Below are 16733 nucleotides of genomic sequence, written 5' to 3'. Positions count from 1 at the left end.
ATAAAATTAAATCTTTGGATTCTTTTTATTGTTTAATTCTTTGAATTTTCAGGTTCTCTATATCTTGAGCGTCATCTCTTTGTAATCCCTTTTTGCTCTTAATATGTTAAAACAATTAAAGAAATTGCTGTCCTTTCTAACACAATAAAAGCATTCCGTTGAAGAACCGTTACAGAATTCCAACAAGGTAAATCTTGATTGCACACTTTCTTCCTGGACGCTAACGAGGAACACAAATGAAGTCATTCTAATTGAATTTTATTTTTTCCAACACATTTTACGTCGTACATAATTCAGCTCTAACTCCAATGTTAATACCTATCAGTAAATAATTCTTAGGTACGAAGTTTGCACAAAACCCGGAATGTATTTATCCTAATTCATATTAATAAGAAGATAATAAGTGATGATATAACATCCATTTGTCGATAATGTCAGCTTTTTCTTCCGATCAAGAGTTCTGCTGTTAGAATTCGACGTTTTTAGTTTACAGTTCAGTTTTTTTTCTTTTCAAAATGAATATAATAAATAATCCATTATCATCAAAGAATGTTAGAATCCATGGCATGTCCACCAAGAAATGGACCACGAAAGATAAGATAACTCAGTACAAGGGTCTGGTGAATTTATACAGTGAGTACGGATTTATTGAAGTTCGTTGGTTTAAAATTTTAATTTGAGAACGAGACCATGAAATCACTGCAGTCGATACGGCGGTCGCCACTAAAAGACAATACACCCGTCTAAAGAATTTACGAAAAGCCATTGATACCGACAGACACAATCTAGATAATGCAATGGGAGGCGACAAACAGAAATTGTGGAACACTCTGGCTGAACAAAGAGATTTACAACTTGCGTATCACAACACTGATCCCAAAGTATCAATTCGATGAGCCTTCGCGTCAATAATTCGATTTTTTAGATAGTCGTGGAAAATCTTATTCAAAACAACTTCGCTAAACGAAAGGTTTTGGATAAATTAGACTTCCAATTAAAACAGAAGTCGCAAGAGCTCATTGATTTGAAGGTACTTCTTTAGTTTACCTCACAATTTACTCTCGTTGGTTTAGTTAGAACAAGCATTGCTACAAGATCGGCTGAAATACGAATCCAACGACCAATTACCGTGGGAAAAAACAGCTCAAATCATAACTGGGAAAGTCCAGGACGCGCTTCTAAAGAAGGAAGCGGCTCTAGCAATCAAACAAACATACGCTCAGATAATCGACGTGATGAAAAAGGACGCGTTGTACTTCGACGGCGTACTGCAAGCAATTCAGAACGACTTCTGGTACCAACGGAGATGTATTCTCAATGCGATCAAACAAGGGCAACTCGCCACTGAGTACAAAAACGACAGAGAAGTGGAGTTCGCGGAACTCGAAACTGACATTCTGGAAGATCTGAAGTATCAGAAGGATGAATTAGTACAAGCTCGTCAACAAGTTGAGAGATTACACGGCAGTTTGAAAGTTTTGATAAGAAGAGATGTAAGTCTTCATTACTCTTTCAAGGAGTCAATTCAGTTCTAGAGTGATCTCACTACATGTGTGTTAAAAGTACCCGATACTGAAGACTTTGAGACTCTTCGCAGGGATCTGAAAAAAATAGAAGTAACTTTGAAGTTTTTAAGAGACACGACTCTGGTTTCGTCTTATGAGCAAATCTATCCTAGGTTAGTTAAAATTCGAGATTTCCTTGACTACGAAGAAAGTGTTTTAGTTTGCAAGAACAGAGAAATCAGAAACTGCGACTCTCCGCGTTGACTAGGAAGTGCGAGAGTACCAGAGACGTGATATTGAATAAACTCGACCATGCAGAAATGATGAGCAACATACTGCAGAATACCATGGTCGAAACAACCAAAGAGTAATCTGTAAAATCTTTGTAGGTACAGACTTTATAAGTAATTTCAGCTACAAAAAACGCAAAAGTGAATTGATCGCACTGATTGAGGAACAAGTGCAAAAGGAAGAACAATGCAAACGCTCACAAATCGATCAGTGCAATCTAATCGCGCAAGTCCGGCTTGCTTTGCGCCAAATGCTTCAAATGTGTAAACCGATTAAGTTGCCACAAGAAGACAAGAAAAATCTCTCTTATGCGGTGGCACATCTTCTAGATACTGAATTAGATCCACCGAAAGAAGATTTAACTGATGGTAATTGAGAGTTGTGTTTCTCCTTTTGCCACAATTTTTTTTTAGGAATTAAAATCATAGCTTTTGTTAAACCAAAGCTCACACTATTAACGTCGATGGTCTCTGAGAAGTTAGACGAACACAAAGTTGATGCAGCTTACAGATATTACGAGACTTTGGTGAAGGAACGAAATTTTACGTACGACAAAGTTGAGGAAATGGATGATAGTAAGTTTTTTTTTGATTAGTCATAGAATTAATTGAATCTGTGTAGGCTTCTTGGAAGGATTTACCTCAGAAAAAGGTTCGCACGTTCTTACACGTGAAGACATCAAAAAGCAGAGCGCTGATATCGTCGCTGCTAATGCTAAAGAAGACGATATGGTAATGGTAATGCCAGAGAGAAGAAAGAAATGGAAATTTAACTAGTCTTCATTTCTTGTAAATAGTTGTAATTATAATAAAATAAATGACAATGATGTGGAATTGCTTTTTTTGTGGAAGAGCTTTAAAGTCTCCAAGAAAATTATAATTTTTCAAAGTTTAAATGCGGAAAGGCGGAGCGCCATTTAATAAGTAAAAAAATTATTAAAGATCGCACAAAATCAAGTCAAATGAATTTAAAAGCACAGTAAAAACTCGTGTTTTTATTTTAGACTTCTAATAAACTGCAGCCGCCTTTTTCAAACAATCTAGGGACTTTTGTGTTTTACTTTACACGAAGTCTTTCTTTCAAACGTCAAACTGATAACACAACATAACCCAATTTTCTTCCGTCAAATTGACGCTAAAATCGAGAAAACCTCAATGAAAATTCCATTTGTCGCCTCTGATCACAATGGAAACCATTGACCAGTTAAATTGCGCCTTAAATTCCATCAAAACTTTGAGATCGAATGTCCGCCAAGTCTTTGAATCGGTGAGCAATGGTCTTCGGGCGGATCACGGAGAAGATGGTAAAGAAAACAAGTTTATTATCGAACTGCAAGATCTTTTGACCACTGTTAATAATAATTTAAGGTATGATAGCGATAGGTTTTGATTTTTCATGCTCAGTGTAAATTTGCAGGGATGTTGAAAGTGCTGTTAGCAACTTGACGCCACCTCCTGGAGCTTTCAGTTTAGGGAATACAACTTATTTGGGACAGGAGACGACACAGGAGCGCCAAGCTCTGTACGGGCAATTAGTAAACAGCTACAAATGGACTGATAAAGTAAGGCATTAATTTCTTGTCCTACCAAACTTATTTGTTATCTTCAGATTCGAGAATACAGCGCCCTTGCTGGCAATATACTCGCAACAAACTCTTTTAATAAAACGTACAAAACGTTTAGTACCACCAAAAGGAGGAAAACTCAGACTAGCAACCATAACGTGTCTCCTGAGTATGTAGAATGACGCCCCCATCAAAATAAAGACAACTTTCTTTACAGAGTTATTGAGAATTTGATCACCAGCATCGATCGCTTGTTTCCCGACGTCACCATTACAGCAAGTCGACCATTTTTGCCGAATCCTGTGATCCAGGCCTGTCTAGGAAGAGTCCTGAAGGCTATCATTGCGTTCAAGGGACTTATGATTGAATGGGTCGTCGTTAAGGCTCTTTCAGAATCGAACGATTTGTGGTCGGAATCTCGCTATAAAGTTTTCAAGAAGGTCACCGAAAATTGCCACGCTGCTATGTGTCATTTCCACTCGCCGATGATGCCAGAGCTTGCAGTCAGATCCTTCATGGTACTTTAATAATTCAGTGTGATTTGGTCTCTAAATTGATTGTTGCAGCACTGGTTTCATAGCTACAACACTTTGTTTAGTGCGCCTTGTAAGAGATGCGGTAATCATCTTTTGGGAAATTTACCACCGACCTGGCGAGATTTGCGGACTTTGGAGCCCTACCATGAAGAATGCAAATGAACATTGTCATTTAGTTTATTATAAATAAATTTATTTACAAAAATGAAGACTAGTTTATACATATTTCCATTTCCTTCTCCTTTCCGGCGTTACCATTATTAAGTCGTCTTCTTTAGCATTAGTAGCGACGATAATAGCGCTCTGATTTTTGATATTTTCAGTGTAAAAACCTATTTCTGAGGTAAATCCTTCAAAGAAACCTTTACAACTAATCAAAAGTAGAACTTATCATCGATTTCCTTAACTCGTAAAATCGTACGGAAAACTCGCTCTCTCATCAAAGCCTCGTAAAATCTGTAAGCTTCATCAATTTTGTTTCCTTCTAACTTCTCTGGAACCACTGACGTTAAAAGTGTGAGCTTCGTTTTAACAGCTGCTATAATTTTAATCTTTGAATAAAAAAGTGGTAAAAGTGGAGACACAGCTCTTAATTGATGGCGTTAGTTAAATCTTCGGATGGATGTAACTAATATCTAGAAGATCAGACACCGCAATTGACAGATTCTTCTTTTCATCTTGTGGTATCTTAATCGGTTTACACATCTGAAGCATTTATTACACTAATAGACTTGTGAGTGCCCTAGGTTTTTTTCTTTGTTTTTAATTAGTGCTATCAGCTCAATTGTAGCTGAAATTATTCATGAAAAAAATATTTTAGAGATTACTCAACTTTGTGCAGATAAAAAGTGGAGTGATGACAATAGTAATCGAAAGAAATAATGAGTTTCGTATAGAGATAGAATTTTATTGCGTTCAGGAAACTTTACATGTTTCGTAATTTCCATAATTCATGTAACATAATACTATACTAGTCGACTCTCGGGCATCATCATTCATTCAATCGGTCACACTCATCGTGAATACGAGTTCCATGTTTCCCAAAAAATCTGACAAACATAAAACGATTTCGATTTACACAAATACCAAAACGTTTTAGAGAGGAACGTAATCCGTACTCTCGGTAAAATTTGGAATAATAATTTTTTAAAATATCTACAATTTTACTTAAAAATGTATTTCTAAATCTATCAGACATGCACACACTTCCTCGATAACGTGAAATAAAAATTACCGTTAGTAATAATAATTGTAAACACTGCATTCAATTTTAAATATTATATGATTATTATTTTATTTATATGTAACAATATTTACATTTAGAATAATCATTTTGCTCCATAGTTTTGAAACAATGTTCTGTTAGCACTTGTGTTTATCGTTTTAGGCCAACAATATATTAAATGCACGAAAATAGTTTCGCAAAAATATAGCGCCAAATACGTTCGCCATCTAATTGACTAAAAGTTTGGACATACTGGGCAAATAGCGAGTTCAATGGTGCTTTTCAGTGATGGGATTACTTGTTTAAAACTAGACGTTGAGGGTGCTCTTTCTAATTTAGATTAACGATCGGTTCTAAAAGTGTGTGTCTTAAACTCAGTACTAACAGGAACATTTCAAGTGGCGCTAATTTATATACTCCTGCAATTGTTCGATATACTGATTATTTTCATAATTATATTAATCGTATGAGTCAACGTATATATCTATCTACGCAGATCTATGTTGAATCGCTAAAACTAGATGGTTTTAAATATCCATTATAGCAATAACTTAAATAAGTAATAATTATGTTACAAATTGTGGCTAGACAAATTATTCATTAAACTATATAAAAATAAACAAACGAGATTAAACGTGTCGATCCGAGCTCCGACAGTGAAAAACAATCGAAAAATATGATCTCCATCTCTCGATAATCATCAACAAATAACCTGAAGACCTCCAACAATATTATATATTTATATACAACTGATCACATCAAAATAATTGCTATGTGCTTAACTCGCATCGTCCACGTCGAATCTCTTCCAATATCAGAGTCGATAATCAATTTGTATGTATGTATAATAGTAAAACTCTTCAAAAAGAATGTTAAAACATTAAGCAACAGACGTGTTATTTACATGTAATATTACAAAATATGTGTTAGAATTAATTGTATAGAGACATCACCCAAAACACTTTGAGCTAATATTAACATTACTATAAAAACAAATTGTACCCATACACTTTAGAATAAATTATTGAGGAATTTGAAGATTTTGCAAAGTTATCGCTTAATATCACAATAATAATCGAAACATATTTCCAACGTAACAGATTGCCCGTGGTGCCACACACAAAGAAAGAAACCAGAGCACGCATTCACATGGTTGATATGAAAAAAATGATGAATTCAAGCACCCTTGTGATATGTAACCACAGAAAAGTTTATTTAAGAAAATAGTGTTGTTTACGGAAAATTTGGATGAATCAAGTCAGAGGTTTGTGTGTGGCTGTTTTGCAAATCGCTTAAATTAGACAGTTCACGAACAAGGCAAGTTATTAGCTTTTGAACACTTAAACTGTACGAAAAAATGTCTGCGCGACTTGCGGTTCTCTGATTCACGCCTTGCCATGATATTCCCCATCATATGTTTAATGAGTTGTTGGCAGTGAGACATTAATTTTATTACGATTAGTTTTAATAATTATTAATACGAATTCTTTGTCATATAACTTTGCAAATCTTTGTTTCGTCTCATATTATTCAAAATATGAAAGCAAAATACAGAGGTATATATTTAAAATTCTTCACTACAACACTCTTCGTTATTGAAAAGTTCTTTGATTATTAAAAATTTTACACTATTTACGAGTCCACTATGCTGTCTCGCGGAGGGAACTTCCATTTACCTCTGACGTCACATCCGTCAGGACTTGTTTTACTGTCGAAATTACTTTAATATAAAACTACATGAATTTTTCGACCGATCGGAAATACTCGAAATTTTCTCAAGCAACGCTAGTCTCGACTACAAAAATTCTTTACTTCCTCTACGAGAAGATCTCGCGTATTCTCCGACCACAACGATCTTCAATCACACTGTACAAATTATAAGTAATGGTGGCCGCACTATTAAAAATTGAGCACCTGATTTCACCAGTCAAAAAATTTCTAAATCAAAAAATTACACGGGTTCAAAACGGTCCGCTTAACGGGACGTCCCCAGGGGCTCAACGAGGTAAGTAGGCCGCTTTCAACTCGCGTCTAATACGATATTATATTATAAATATTTAAATCCTAATATACGGTTTAATGCCGGGCCTGCACGTGCTGCGAATCGGAGTGGCAGTGTAATTGTTAGAATATACCGGATCTAGGGCTGACGCGCAGGCACAGCTTTTTCCTTCAGTTCAGCTTTGAAATCACCCTTTGGTTTTAGTTATTACATTCGGGAACCGGATGGTTCTTGGCACCATGAAACGAGTCGTGCGGTCGCGGTCACACTTTCATAAAGAAACTTCAAACGAACCAACAATGCCATGTTTATACCATAGAAAGTGAGCTCTTTTTACCAATCGCCACTTGTTGATTCCAAAAGGGAGATTACGTACTTAAAGCAAGCTAATACTCGATTTATTGTCTTAACTGACTGCAGTAAACGGGACAATTTATTGATGTAACTGTTTGAACTTTCCGATTGTTGGTTGGTTTGAAGGGGGCCACAAGACCCGTGTCAAAGGTAGTACGACGATGAAAACGGGTGTTTTGGGGGCGGAGGTGAGTTTAAAGGCTGAAATGAGTAGGTTATATATAATTTGATTCGAAGGTGCATTGCGAGCGGGTGCTTGTTAATAAATCAACACACATTCGCACTCCCGGTGTATGAGATTCTAGTACATGCGTCGATGCACCTACAAAAGGTGGAGAGAGTACCGGTGGCTTCGATGGGGTAATGAACTGAAGGTGTCGTGTCGGAAGGTAATGAAAGTCAAAACTACGTAACACAGAACACATAACAATCTACAGTCTACGTAGCCAGACAGAAACTTGTAGGTGCATGCTAAGATGAAAATGAACGAGTCATTCTGAAGCATACTCCCATCACCAACCAAATACATATCGTGAACGCAGCAAGAAGAGACGTGAGCATTTCGCAGTTAGGTGAACAGGGGTCACGACCTAACTAGAGCAGTCGAGTCGCTCGGCATTTAACAATATAAAGTCTGTAAACAACAGTCTCGTGAGTTAGGCGAACTTCGGGCCACCTTAGCGCAAGTCCAAGTGGTTACGATAGCACTAAGTCCATTCGGGGTGAACTGAGCAGGTTAAGGCCGTGTTGGAGAGTTTGTCGCTCGCGCATACACGATCTTCAGTGGCGCTGAGGGCGCTTGAAACTGTGGCGGAGGTACGACGCGCAAGCCTTGCTCCGTTCAGCTATCATCTCCACCAGGTGGTCCTCCAGCACCAGCAGAGGTGCGGGTAACGGCAGTAGACTGAACGTGGCGATGTTAAGACTTTCCCATTGTCAAACAGCGCTGTTCGGGAATCTCGGAGGAGGCAGTGGCGGCGGCGGACGAGACCCCACGTCGCCCGCACGGGACGAGTGCTCGGACCCAGCTAAACAAAAGTTCTACCCTTAAAACCACCATCTAAAAACAACTATTCCTTTCGACACTTAACACTCCTTCATTATCGCATTAAGTGTCGACTCTTTAAGTGCATGATGATAATAAAATGTTAAGCTTACCTGCATCTCTAATCATGCAAAACTTCATGCTGAAAATTTCAGGATTCGGGAATTAAAAAGGACAGGATGGGACTTTCGAATTTGCTGCCTCTTGTAGGCAGTAGTAAAATGTGTAGTGTCTCTAAACGGTAGTTTTTGTGTGCTACCTATACACCAGTGTGGTATGTGCGCTATGTACAGAGTGTTCTGGTTGTGCTAATCGTGAAATTTAAATACCTGGTACAGTAGCATACGCAGAATGTCTTCGGGGATTATATGTAGTTTTAAACATTCGTCTCTCGAATGGGTTGGGAACTAATTGAAATAATCTATTAAAAATTCAGTAAGGTAATTATTATTCTCATGTTGGAGTCGGGAGGAAGGTGATGAACAAAATGAACAATAAGAGTAACCATGCCCCACTCATTATTCTACTCCATGCATTAACAAAGAACTAACAGCGATCCAAACTGATGAATGCTAGAACATCAAATAATTATTTTTTGCAATCTCCTGATAAATTATCCCTTTGGCGAATCTTGCAATCAGTTCTGTATCAACCAATGCTGATTGAACGATGTGAACTGAATTAACTAAAAATGAGGAAAGAAATTACGAAGAACTAAAGAAAAGGCAACAGAAAATGACCGCAAATTTCATTCATCTGGAATACAAAATAATACAACATTTACGCCAATTGCAATACACAACACACACATAGACATCAGGAATGCACATGATAGGAAGGAACTACTACGTGGGTTTTCTTACATGAGTCTTGTTGCGTTTTCTCCTCTGCTATCACTAGTCCAGCCTGTTCTGTTACTGGCAGATGTTGCTCGAGTGCATTAACACAGTTTAGCATACTCCTGGAACATAAGCCTAGTTTTCAACTACAGCCCCAAACTGTTTTCATTGGTTAATCTTACAGTACATCATCTGTGTTGATGTCTGGTGCAATGTAAAAGCAGCCAATCGTGATTTTGTGTCCGAACTTTGGTCCAATGAAATTAACGCTTTTTAACTACACAACCAAACAGCATTCTCGTTAATCATATTGGACCATCAAGTGCTCAGTGACACTTAGCAATACTAAATAATTTTGCAGTTTTCAGCCAAAGAAATGATTATTTACAGTTTGATAATTTATTTTAGTTGTTACAACTTGTAAGAAAAATAAAAATATTGGGTCTAATGTCTACAAATGGGTCTTCTCTGTGGGAACGTTTAATTCTTCTTTCTTGGTAGTCATATCAAAGTCAGTTTGTGGAGTTTCGTCTACAACAGTACTGAAACGAAAACAAAATAAAAAGGTAAATAAAATAAGTTAACTCATTGATAATGGTGAGGGGATAACAAAACATTGCATAACTATTTTTCCACACGCTCATAATTGCTCATTAAAGATTAAATAGGCAACCAATACTTCAAATAAGTATGCCTACATAATATAATATGACTTCGTTGTAATAAGAAAAAATAAATTAATATCAATGCGTAAATATTCATTTTCAAAAGTAATACAGAGCGAACAGTTGAATTATTTATCTAGTTGGCTGTTCCTCTGTGGACGTAGGTCTTGATATCTGTCATTTGCCCCCGACGTCATCTCTAAATTATTCCGAATCTTTGTTAAGTTCAGACATACGTTTGGAAGGTGCCAGCCGACTAGCTAAATATGTAATTCAATTGATCTTCTACGGGTTTAAAGGAATTAAAGAATCCAAAAATTGTTGATGGTTGCATGAAAGAGAGTGTTAGTAAGAGATGTTAGCCCCTCTGTGAACAGAATAGAAGGAAACTAAAGCAGCGACTGTTCCGGCGCATCCACCATCTTCTGATCTTCCGCGTGTGGTAAAGGGATGAGAATGGTAGTAGATGATATGGAAGACACCCACCGTTAGGGCTGCGAGTCCGGCCAGGTCCAGGAGAGCGCGCTGAGCGGCGCCGGGTCCTGCAGCGAGGGCCGCGCCCGCCCCCGCGTATCACCGTCACAGCCGCCCCGTCTGCGGTACACGCCACCGCCAGTCAGCATCTGTTAGCGCAACGCGTAAGGCTGGCCCGAAGACTGTCTTGGAGCAACGGTCAGCAGCGCCGCCGCCGAGCCGCAAACCCCCGAAGGCTGGTGGCTCGGGACGGCGACCTGGCATGCATGACTACACCGGAAGAAATGGCTCATCCGGGATCGGACCCGGCCCGGAAACGCACGAGTCGAGCGACGGTTCCGGTCCAAATTCATCGCGTTTAGCCACCAAGTGCTCAAGGTGGATGAATTTAAAACGGATGCTACTGCAAAAAGTGCCGCGGCGGCGGAAGACGAGCAGCGTCTCGACGCCGACGCGGCCGGGAGATAACATCCAACAATGAAAAGGGGAAAGGCTCGCATGCGTGACTTATATGTGTATCGTGTAAAAATATGCTAAAACAATGTCGTTTCGACTGGACCAAATTACAGAGGTAATTATGTATCTGTGTTGTATCTGAAATTATCCAATTAACAGAATTTCCGTAGTTGAAAGTAAAATTATGCAATGGTACTGTGAATGTGAAACAAACATGAAAAACTCAAACGGGTGAACTCAAATGGTAAATTATACATATTCATATGGACGTTTTATAGTGCAGTCAAATCACATTACTGTCATTAATTTAGTTCATTTAAAATGATAATAAATCTCAAGTCAAACTTAGAGAAAAAAATTTTTAATTCTTATACAGCCTAGCCTTTCTTCGCCTCGCTGGAAGAATAATAAAACCAAAGTAATTGTATGGTAATCGACCATAATACTCACAATTCTATTTTAAAATACATGTTTTTGCTACACATGTAGGCACATTTCTTATAATAATTATTTTAATTGTCTGTAAGTCTACAAAGTCTCTATTTAGTGAAAGTAACACTACCTGTTTCTCAAAAATGGGTTTTGTTATGATAATCTTCTTTCAAATTAATGAGACATTTAAGAAAAAGTTAAACAAAAATCCAAATTTACGAAAAAGGTACACTTCAGTTTGAAAAAAATCCTATAAATAAGGTAATTTGTTCTAATGATGACTGGTTTATTTGCGAAGACTATGTAATCAGTATTTTTGTAATATGATTAAGTATTTGACAAAAACATTTCCGCGGAGTTTTCTTACACAATTGCAACTAATAAAAAAATATTTTATATTCACTGAGTAGTTTTCCATATTCAAAGTTTTAAGCACGTCTTTGATTACTATTTTTGTTTGTAATCTCACTTTGATATCTGTCAATTTTGAGCTTAAAACATTCGATTTTAAATAGAGAAAAACGTAAAGCACGAGAAAGTGTGACCAAATTATTATCAAACTTTTTTGGTGAAGCTATCTGAAGTTTTTTAATTCTTACAAAAAAACATAAACATAAACAGACTTGACTCGTCGATTCGAAGGATGAGCTTTTATTTGATCTTAAATAACTCATCCAAAGGTAAACTCTCCAAAGTGTATTATTTATTTTGTACTTAAATATTTTCCAGACTAAAATGTTGTATTTTGAGTTTTCCACTGTCAATATTTGGTATTAAAAGTTAAATATGCACACGTAAACGACGAGTTATCTAAACAGGAATTGATAATAAAATTTTAATGTGCAAACTTTCAGTATTAATTGTGAATAATTTAATTTTTACCACAAGAAAATGACCCTTGAGAACAATACGACATTTTATCATCGAAGCACATGTTCTCTATATTTGTTACCCCACGTCTGGATCGTAAATTATCCGCAGATTTGTCGTGCAAATGTTAAAGAAGCACATCTGATTCTTTGACTGCACTAAGAGAATGTATGAGTGTGTAATAAGCAAAAGTGAAAAATCCTAAAGATCTGGCTCTATTCATGTATAGAAGTCAGATAAAGAGCGTGCACATGCAAGACGATACAACCATCAGAACAACATGCCATCACTCACCCGTACAGGCGGCTGTCTCGAAAACTAGCCCTAAACAAACAGTTCATCAATAATTACACTTTTTAAGAATTGAAAGAATTGAAAATGGTGGCTTTTTTCAAAACTCCCATAAATTTAAAAAAGATACAATCTGGCGAGTGTAAGTGAAACGTTTTAATTACGGACTACTAAAGAAAATGTTTTATTCATCCGAACGAGCACAGATTGTCGTTTTGATACTTTAATTGAAAAAGTACTTGTGTTTTATACTAATTAATGCGATGTTTTGAAGAGGGTTCGGGGGGTTTAGTATACTTACCTTCCATTTCCGTGTCTAAACAAGGCAAGGATTTCTTCAAAGGTCTTGTTCTTCGTTTCTGGGACCTTTTTGTATGTGAAAATCCAGAAAATAGCTAGGAACACGCTAAATGGCAGGAACGTATAGTTATCGAGTGCATTCTGAAACAAACAGAGAGTTTACTAATTAATCCGACTTTCCATATTTAGATTAAAGTGGAAAAAGTTCACGATATGTGGTCCAAGTTCAGCGGTCTTAGTCAAGAAAATAAGAAAACCAAGTCAATTAATTATTATTTATCATATATTAAAATGCAGATTATTAATTCAAATGGTGGAACCCTTTCACGGATCACAAGTATATAACGGGGTAGGTGACTTATGTCGATGTCAGTTGTACAATACCGACCAAGGCAATTACAACCATAAAATGAAATTATTTATTGTAAGTAAAAACCGTTTTAAACTAATCAAATCAATCATTTTCTCTTCAGACGCTAGCTGTTGCCTCTCTTGGGGTTATGGGAGTTTTCTCTCAAGGAGGTGGAGGAGGATTTGGTGAAGGCCACCATGAACGTGGAACCGTCATCGGTCTGAGCCGTGGAATTGAAATTGAACACCATGGAGGAGGTGGTGGCGGAGGCGGCGGCGGTGGTGGAGAAGAAAGACACCACTTCGGAGGAGGAGGCGGTGGTGGTGGTGGAGGCGGTGGCGGCGGACGCCACCACGAAGAAAGAAGAGAACATGAAATTGGATTCGGTGGGTCTAAATTCATCACTCCCGTTGACGTTCATCATGAAGAAGTCATTCATTTGAAAGTAAGTTCGTATTTTGTGTGACTCCTCATAAATGAGTTTCTAGGCTCATCCTGAGTATCATTACGAGTACAAAGTAGCCGATCACAAGACTAAGGACTACAAGACCAAGCATGAAGAACGAGATGGGTACAAAGTAAAGGGCCGCTACACTTTGTTGGAGCCTGACCACAAAACCGTTCGTGTAGTCGATTATGTTTCCGATAAGAAACAAGGTTTTATTGCCAAAGTGTCTTATAGAAAACATGACTAAAATTATTAATTGCCATAATTTTAGATACTTATTGATTTTTGTTTAGATTTTTAAGTCGACTTGTTTTGTTGCGAAATAAAATTTAAATATTATTCAACATTTTGTTTTATTCTATACTAACAAAAAAACGAAGGCAATTCTTATCAGTTATTTCAACGATACAAGAGAAATTCATGCCATTATTTTATTATTTTATTATCTTTAATGATTGCTTTATAATGCAATTTGACTTAAATTACTTTACTATTATTGTCATGCATTTGCAAAATGATGCAAGTCAATCCACAATAATTTCTCTTACTCCGAAAGTAACATAATGAAGAAATAATGAGTGTAGACTGCATGAGTTTCAACATTGTATCCAAAAACTGAGGATTAATGATGTGTAGATTATACTTTCAAAATAAACCGCTTTGATTGGTGTAATTAGAAATAAAGTAACATTTTAACGAGCCATTTGTTTAGTTTTAATAAAAAAAAATACAAGACTATGATAGACCATTATTTAAAATTGTCTGCATAAGTTAAAAAAATGAATACTTTTAACCACGCAATATAAATCCACAAAATTCGCTCGTAAATTTCGTTTTATACTTGATTGAAACAGTATTTCTTATTTAAGGAGATTTTATAAATAGCATCAATAAAATTAATTCAGCCGACGCGCCCCATCAAATCGCATAAGATGTCTCGTCGCGTCAGCTAAATTAATTTTTAATAAAACTGTTTATGAAGTCTCCTTAAAGTAAAAATAGGTTTCCAATAGACAACGAAATGAGGAATCTGATGATATTTTTTGTACATTTAAATTGCTCGGTTAAAAGTATAAAAAAGTATACTCCTATAAATTAAAAGAAACGATGATAACGAAAACTAAACGTTGTGTAATCCCAATAAAACAAGTAAAAGTCCAAATCACTTCATCAAATTGTTACAATCTAGTTTAAGACAAAAATGAAAAAGAAATAATGTATGAAGCAACATTTCCGTGATTTAAATTTGCACGATTTTTGTTTCACAATTCACCCATTGAACAAATTGCACAAAATGATATATTTTTGTGCCCAGCGATATGGTTTTATGACATCAATCAGTATGTGCAATCTTTAGGTTATTCAAAGTAATGAGACCGAAAAAAATTTCCGAGTTGCTGCAAGCGCCGAAGGATTAAACAATTAGCTAAAATGCGTTTTGCATAACATATTTGCCGGGTATAATTGAAGTCTAATTTTGCCCTTTTCCGGATATTGCTGCAAGTCCTTTGAGCAGAACACATTATGTTAGAAACTAGTCATTAATAGCAGTAACAGCATGATCTGCACTAAACTCGTAGCTCGTGCTTGCGAATTGCTTCACCGCAATGCTATTTATTCCCTTTTACCCGTCATTCACAGAAGAAAGAAAGACGAGACGTAGAGGCTCAAACGGAAACATGCAGCGAACAGGAACGATGTAACAGCAACACAAACTTAATTAATTGTTACTGTCATCATTTCACTGTTACATGTGTTCTAATTTCTTTTATTGTCCTGTTTCTGCTGGAACTGAAAGCTCTGGTTTTAATTTTTGACCAAGGTCTCGTTGTGCAACAGTCATTGTCTTTCATGAAAGTTTCAGTAATGATAACCTCTCGCAATGAACAGTATTTTACTAATTAAACTCTTGTTTAGTACTTAACCGGAGGTCGGGATACATCAAGCTTTCGAAATCGGTATTGAATGCAAGTGGGTGCATGTCTCGTGGTCTCAGAGCGTTATTATGTCACATTATAGCACTTCCTAGCAGAATTCATGCTCCAGTATGCAAAACAGCGGCGTTTTGGAGGCAGTGAAGGTGCAATTCGATTAGAGATAATGCAGAGTTGCATTAATAATGTCTTGACTGAGTTGCTGCATGTCGATTACAAGCTATGTGTATTCAATTGCAACGACCAATTTCCTTAATCACCATCTTATCTGTGTTTGCCCATTACAGACCACATTACATAGGGGCTATTTTAAGTTTCCCTTTTTCTAACATATGTACACTGCTAGGATATAATTAATTGGAATGAGAAGTGCGTATATCAAACAGAGCAGAACATTTCTTCGGGTCAATGCGGTATCACCTCACAATAAAATTGTGCAATTTTTAGCCTGAGATTCGACTATGAACAAATTGATCATTAAATTTTATGGGTCGGAATTTAGAGTGTGATGACATTATATGCGATTTGTTACTTGAGAATCAGAATTCGTGTTAACTTGTTAGACATTGAATAGTAAATGAGTTCGCATCGTTAAAATCATAATAATCGTACATGCGATAATTAAGACAATTTCACACCAAGCAACAGTTTTACTTTGGTTGTTATTCGATTCCAAATATCTGTAGTAATAGGGTTTAGCAACTCAGCACTTTTATTTTTCAAACATTTCTAGATAAAATTGTTTGATAAATTTTTATTAATTTTATTAATCTCAAACGTGTTATTTTTGGCTACAATTGACTAAAATTGAGGCCTGATCAGTTTTTTTAGTTCGATAAAAATTGTAAACTTGGCAGAATATGTACAAAAAAAATGTTTAGAACTGAAGATTTTCAACTTCTGTGAATTTACAAAGCCTAAAATATCGAAATCTGTAGAATCTTTAAAATTTGAAATTGTCCAAATTTAAAAATTACCAAGCTCACAGAATTCGGCTGTCAGAAATTACTGAATGCTCATTTGTAAAAGATCTGTAAACTCTTCCAAAACGGAATAACTTTAGAATTTTTCTTTTAACTTAAAGAAAATGGAATATTAAATCAATTCAATTCGAACCTGATGGAGCAAGTTGTTGCTGCCTCATAAAAAA

General features: G+C 36.5%; 4 protein-coding genes across 15 annotated transcripts in view; 3 read left to right on the top strand and 1 right to left on the bottom strand.

Moving 5' to 3' along the window:
* Positions 1-515: 515 nt before the first annotated feature.
* LOC148179663 (uncharacterized) lies at positions 516-2572 on the top strand. The gene is made up of 9 exons (XM_088030746.1): positions 516-633; positions 682-881; positions 926-1030; positions 1074-1493; positions 1536-1678; positions 1726-1872; positions 1920-2164; positions 2210-2371; positions 2418-2572. Exons 1-9 carry the CDS (start codon positions 516-518, stop codon positions 2570-2572), a joined length of 1695 nt encoding a protein of 564 aa, XP_087886872.1.
* Positions 2573-2865: 293 nt separating this feature from the next.
* Positions 2866-4103, top strand: MED27 (mediator complex subunit 27). The gene is made up of 5 exons (XM_088029918.1): positions 2866-3163; positions 3213-3357; positions 3405-3529; positions 3578-3878; positions 3927-4103. The coding sequence occupies exons 1-5, from the start codon at positions 2982-2984 to the stop codon at positions 4056-4058; spliced, it is 885 nt and encodes a 294-aa protein (XP_087886044.1). The 5' UTR covers positions 2866-2981; the 3' UTR covers positions 4059-4103.
* Positions 4104-4782: 679 nt separating this feature from the next.
* Positions 4783-16733, bottom strand: part of Glut1 (Glucose transporter 1) — a 38232-nt gene continuing 26281 nt past the window's right edge. For 4 of the 12 annotated variants that reach the window (XM_088031243.1, XM_088031232.1, XM_088031233.1 and 1 more), the window contains 5 exons: positions 12851-12990; positions 12553-12582; positions 9386-9483; positions 8852-8929; positions 8316-8505 (listed from right to left, as the gene is read on the bottom strand). In XM_088031243.1, the coding sequence (XP_087887369.1) occupies positions 8414-8505; positions 8852-8929; positions 9386-9483; positions 12553-12582; positions 12851-12990 (438 nt within the window). In that variant the 3' untranslated portion in view covers positions 8316-8413. The other 8 variants (XR_015769692.1, XM_088031235.1, XM_088031236.1 and 5 more) reach the window with 8 other exon arrangements.
* LOC148179661 (adult-specific cuticular protein ACP-22-like) lies at positions 13259-13896 on the top strand. The gene is made up of 4 exons (XM_088030722.1): positions 13259-13273; positions 13323-13371; positions 13534-13646; positions 13690-13896. The coding sequence occupies exons 1-4, from the start codon at positions 13259-13261 to the stop codon at positions 13894-13896; spliced, it is 384 nt and encodes a 127-aa protein (XP_087886848.1).

Source organism: Gnatocerus cornutus, chromosome 2 (genome assembly GCF_029298725.1).
Source record: "Gnatocerus cornutus isolate USDA-ARS CGAHR chromosome 2, icGnaCorn1.1, whole genome shotgun sequence".
NCBI classification, from domain to species: domain Eukaryota; kingdom Metazoa; phylum Arthropoda; class Insecta; order Coleoptera; family Tenebrionidae; genus Gnatocerus; species Gnatocerus cornutus.
Note: the sequence above shows the minus strand (reverse complement) of the source record. Positions and strands in the feature narration are given on the sequence as shown.

Bases quoted from the DNA above. Each gene is read 5' to 3' on its own strand.
- LOC148179663 (XM_088030746.1), top strand. From the start codon at position 516: ATGAATATAATAAATAATCCATTATCATCAAAGAATGTTAGAATCCAT. The intron at 2,165-2,209 runs GTAATTGAGAGT...ATTTTTTTTTAG, and splicing joins GAAAGAAGATTTAACTGATG to GAATTAAAATCATAGCTTTT. The intron at 2,372-2,417 runs GTAAGTTTTTTT...GAATCTGTGTAG, and splicing joins AGTTGAGGAAATGGATGATA to GCTTCTTGGAAGGATTTACC.
- MED27 (XM_088029918.1), top strand. From the start codon at position 2,982: ATGGAAACCATTGACCAGTTAAATTGCGCCTTAAATTCCATCAAAACT. The intron at 3,358-3,404 runs GTAAGGCATTAA...TGTTATCTTCAG, and splicing joins GCTACAAATGGACTGATAAA to ATTCGAGAATACAGCGCCCT. The intron at 3,530-3,577 runs GTATGTAGAATG...CTTTCTTTACAG, and splicing joins AACCATAACGTGTCTCCTGA to AGTTATTGAGAATTTGATCA.
- LOC148179661 (XM_088030722.1), top strand. The intron at 13,372-13,533 runs GTGGAGGAGGAT...GTGGTGGTGGAG, and splicing joins GGGAGTTTTCTCTCAAGGAG to GCGGTGGCGGCGGACGCCAC. The intron at 13,647-13,689 runs GTAAGTTCGTAT...ATGAGTTTCTAG, and splicing joins AAGAAGTCATTCATTTGAAA to GCTCATCCTGAGTATCATTA.